General features: G+C 41.0%; 1 protein-coding gene across 4 annotated transcripts in view; it reads left to right on the top strand.

The window, feature by feature from the left end:
- Positions 1-781: 781 nt before the first annotated feature.
- Positions 782-2,990, top strand: part of LOC110025090 (coiled-coil domain-containing protein SCD2-like) — a 151,831-nt gene continuing 149,622 nt past the window's right edge. For 3 of the 4 annotated variants that reach the window (XM_020725371.1, XM_020725364.1, XM_020725387.1), the window contains exon 1: positions 782-1,214. In XM_020725371.1, the coding sequence (XP_020581030.1) occupies positions 909-1,214 (306 nt within the window). In that variant the 5' untranslated portion in view covers positions 782-908. The remainder of the gene's footprint in view (positions 1,215-2,990) is intronic. The other variant, XM_020725381.1, reaches the window with a different exon arrangement.

Raw genomic sequence — 2,990 nt, 5'->3', positions numbered from 1 at the left:
TGTGTATTATTCATGTGTTACTGATGTGTTATTGTGTTATTATAATACCAAAAATATTCTCAGGACACAATAACACATGAATAACACACAATAACACCATAATAACACAGAGAAATATTCCCGACAGAGAAAAAATGACGCGGTAACACAGATGAATATTCCCCCCCATGTTATTCATATGTTATTGTGTGTTATTCATGTCTTATTGATGTGTTATTGTGTTATTATAACACCAGGAATATTCTCAGGACACAATAACACATGAATAACACAGGGGAAATATTCCCCGTGTTACCCCCATCTGCTGCGCGCGATCGCGGGACCGTTTTTTTTCCTGTCGTGCGGGGTGTAGTGTCGTGATTTTATTGGCTACGCACGTTACTCTACGTGCGTAGTACTGATGTAATATTTTTTTTCTTTTTTTTTGGCTTTTTTTTTGCTTTTTTTTGGTTCTTATAATCAACGCAAATATGTCACCCATTCACAATTGTAGTTGGTGTTAATTCGTTTTTTTCATTTTAATGACATGAGACCACCCTTATTTGACACACATAGATCAAACTAAACCAAATACTACTTAATATTGGACATTAATACCCACATCCAACCAATAATTTCTTTCTTCAACTCCTCTTTTAGATTAGATTTAGCTATCTTTGAACATTTCTAGGTAATAACTTTTAATGATATGCAAGGGTTTATTTTTAGTTAATAATATTCTTTAGTATATAGCTTATTTGGCCCGGCATACGATATTCTGAAGGCTGAGGCAAAAGATAGATCTTCTGTGGGTCCCCCGCGGACCCGGATACTATTACGTCTATTTTTCGGTTTTGAGATACAGAGAGAAGGAACCATTGAGGATCGATCTTTCTTTCGATCGGTGCGTATTTACGATTTGAAGTTTCATGGAGAAAGGAGAGTCGTCGAGCCCGGTATACGAGCGGCAGAAGAGCTTGTCGGGGTCGACGACCGGCAACCCTACGTCTCCAATAATGTCTCCGATGAACCGACACGTCCGATCAGGATCCGTCGGCATTGTTAATTTCCGGCGAACGCAGAACTCAGCGGCGCGAGCAGCTGCTCAGCGCCTCGCTCGCGTAATGGCACACAAGCAAGCCGAAGACGAGAGCAGCGAAGACGACGATGTTGCCGCTTTGCCGCCGATTGAGCTTTCCACTCCACGTCGAGCTAATCGGTTACCCTCCCCTGCGGTATCTTTTCTAAATTATCTCTTTCTCGATCTTATTTTGACGCATTTAGATTTCAATGTATTGAAGTTCAGGATCACAAGGTAAAAGAAAATAACGTGTTTATTTGTTGGATGAGCCTAGCATGCTATGAGAACTGCTGGAAGTGTGGTTGTTATCCAGTCGAGGTGAACATTCGCGGGGCAGATATAGTCGGAAAAAAATTGCGTGCGATAGATAGACGTACGCAGCGCTGCGTGCGATATTGGGGTTATACCGAGGGTACAAGGGGGTTACATCCACGGTATAACCCCTTGTAACCTCCCTGTAACTTGTTGTAACCTATCTGTACTCTAAAATAAGTTTCGCACTTCTGTTATCATATATTAAGAGGTTACACGTAAGTTGCATGGAGGTTACAGGGGCTTATACCGTGGATGTAACCCCATTGTACCCTCGGTATACCCCAATATCGCACGCAGCGCTGCGTATGTTTATTGCACGCAAATTATTGCACGCAAATTTTTCCACGCAGCGATGCGCGTGATGCCTAATCACAAAACGCCACGTAATTTTACCGGGCCCACTCCATTAAATAAATATATTAATTCGAAATAAAACCGCGCGTGACCCGTTACCCGGCCCGCGGTGTAACTCCATTGTACCTCAATTTGTAACTTCAATATACCTTCCGCGGTCGGCCTGCTGTAACCCGATTGTAACCGCAGTATATAAGCCATATACCTTTCTCGGTAGAGGGCAATCTACCCCTCTTGTAACCGGAGTATATCCTAGATATACCTTCCTCTGTTCAGGGCCATGTAACGCGCTTGTAACCGTGATATACCCTATCTGTACCTTCCTCGGGTTTAACCTGTCTGAAATCGCAGAAAGAGCTTTGTAACTCGTTATATACCTTCATATAACGCTGAAAGCTGCGGAAGTAGCTTTGTACTATCGTTGTAACTCGATTATAATCGCCATATAATAGAATTTGAAGCCCGTATAGTGGAACAACACTTGTAACCGCATAGATTAGAGATTGTACCCCCATTGTAACTGCCATGTAACGGAGGATTATGCCCTTTCAGTTGCAACCGCGCTTGTACCCTGAATGTAACTTCGTTGTATATGATTTAAATTGGTGAGCGCGAAGCATGGTATTTAAGCAGCTAGGTTTACTGTTTCATTGTTCGCTGACCATTTCCTCCTGCAGCGGCAGCTTCGGGCTTTTCGGCCATCCACTCTTGAGCTTGAAGATGGAGTACGACTACAGAGAGTGCTTCGACGCAGAAGGAGAAGATGTGCGTTATCCGGACAGGACAGAAGAAGTAGAACTTAAAATGGAAGCATGTTTGGAGTGTGTTGTTATAATAATTACTATACATGATTTCCTTTATCTTCTTTGCTGTAATGGTTTTCTTATATTTCAGATATACCTGTTTTTTGTATGTATGTTGTGTTATGTTTCTTCTGTTTTGTGTACGTTTTATTATAATTAGATCTAGGTTTTTCTTAAACAGAGGCATGTTTGCATAGTTGCACGGTATTATGTGTAATAAGAACGGTGAAGTAAACATTGGAGTAATTAATATATCCTTCATTGCACTCAAGTTTTTAGAGGTATATGATTTTAGGTTAGTTGTTGATTTTTTATTTTGAGGTGTCATGATGAAGTTTAGGGATATTTTTTTAACTCTCTATCGAGTCTAACATTTTATTCTATTGCTTGCAGTTTGGTGAGAGCAATGGTAGTTGTACCGAGCAAAGAAGAAACATATTACTCGAAACGTTGGTCCA

Source organism: Phalaenopsis equestris, unplaced genomic scaffold (genome assembly GCF_001263595.1).
Source record: "Phalaenopsis equestris unplaced genomic scaffold, ASM126359v1 Scaffold000002, whole genome shotgun sequence".
NCBI lineage: Eukaryota > Viridiplantae > Streptophyta > Magnoliopsida > Asparagales > Orchidaceae > Phalaenopsis > Phalaenopsis equestris.
The sequence above is the reverse complement of the archived record's forward strand: the minus strand, read 5'-3'. Positions and strand labels throughout refer to the sequence as shown.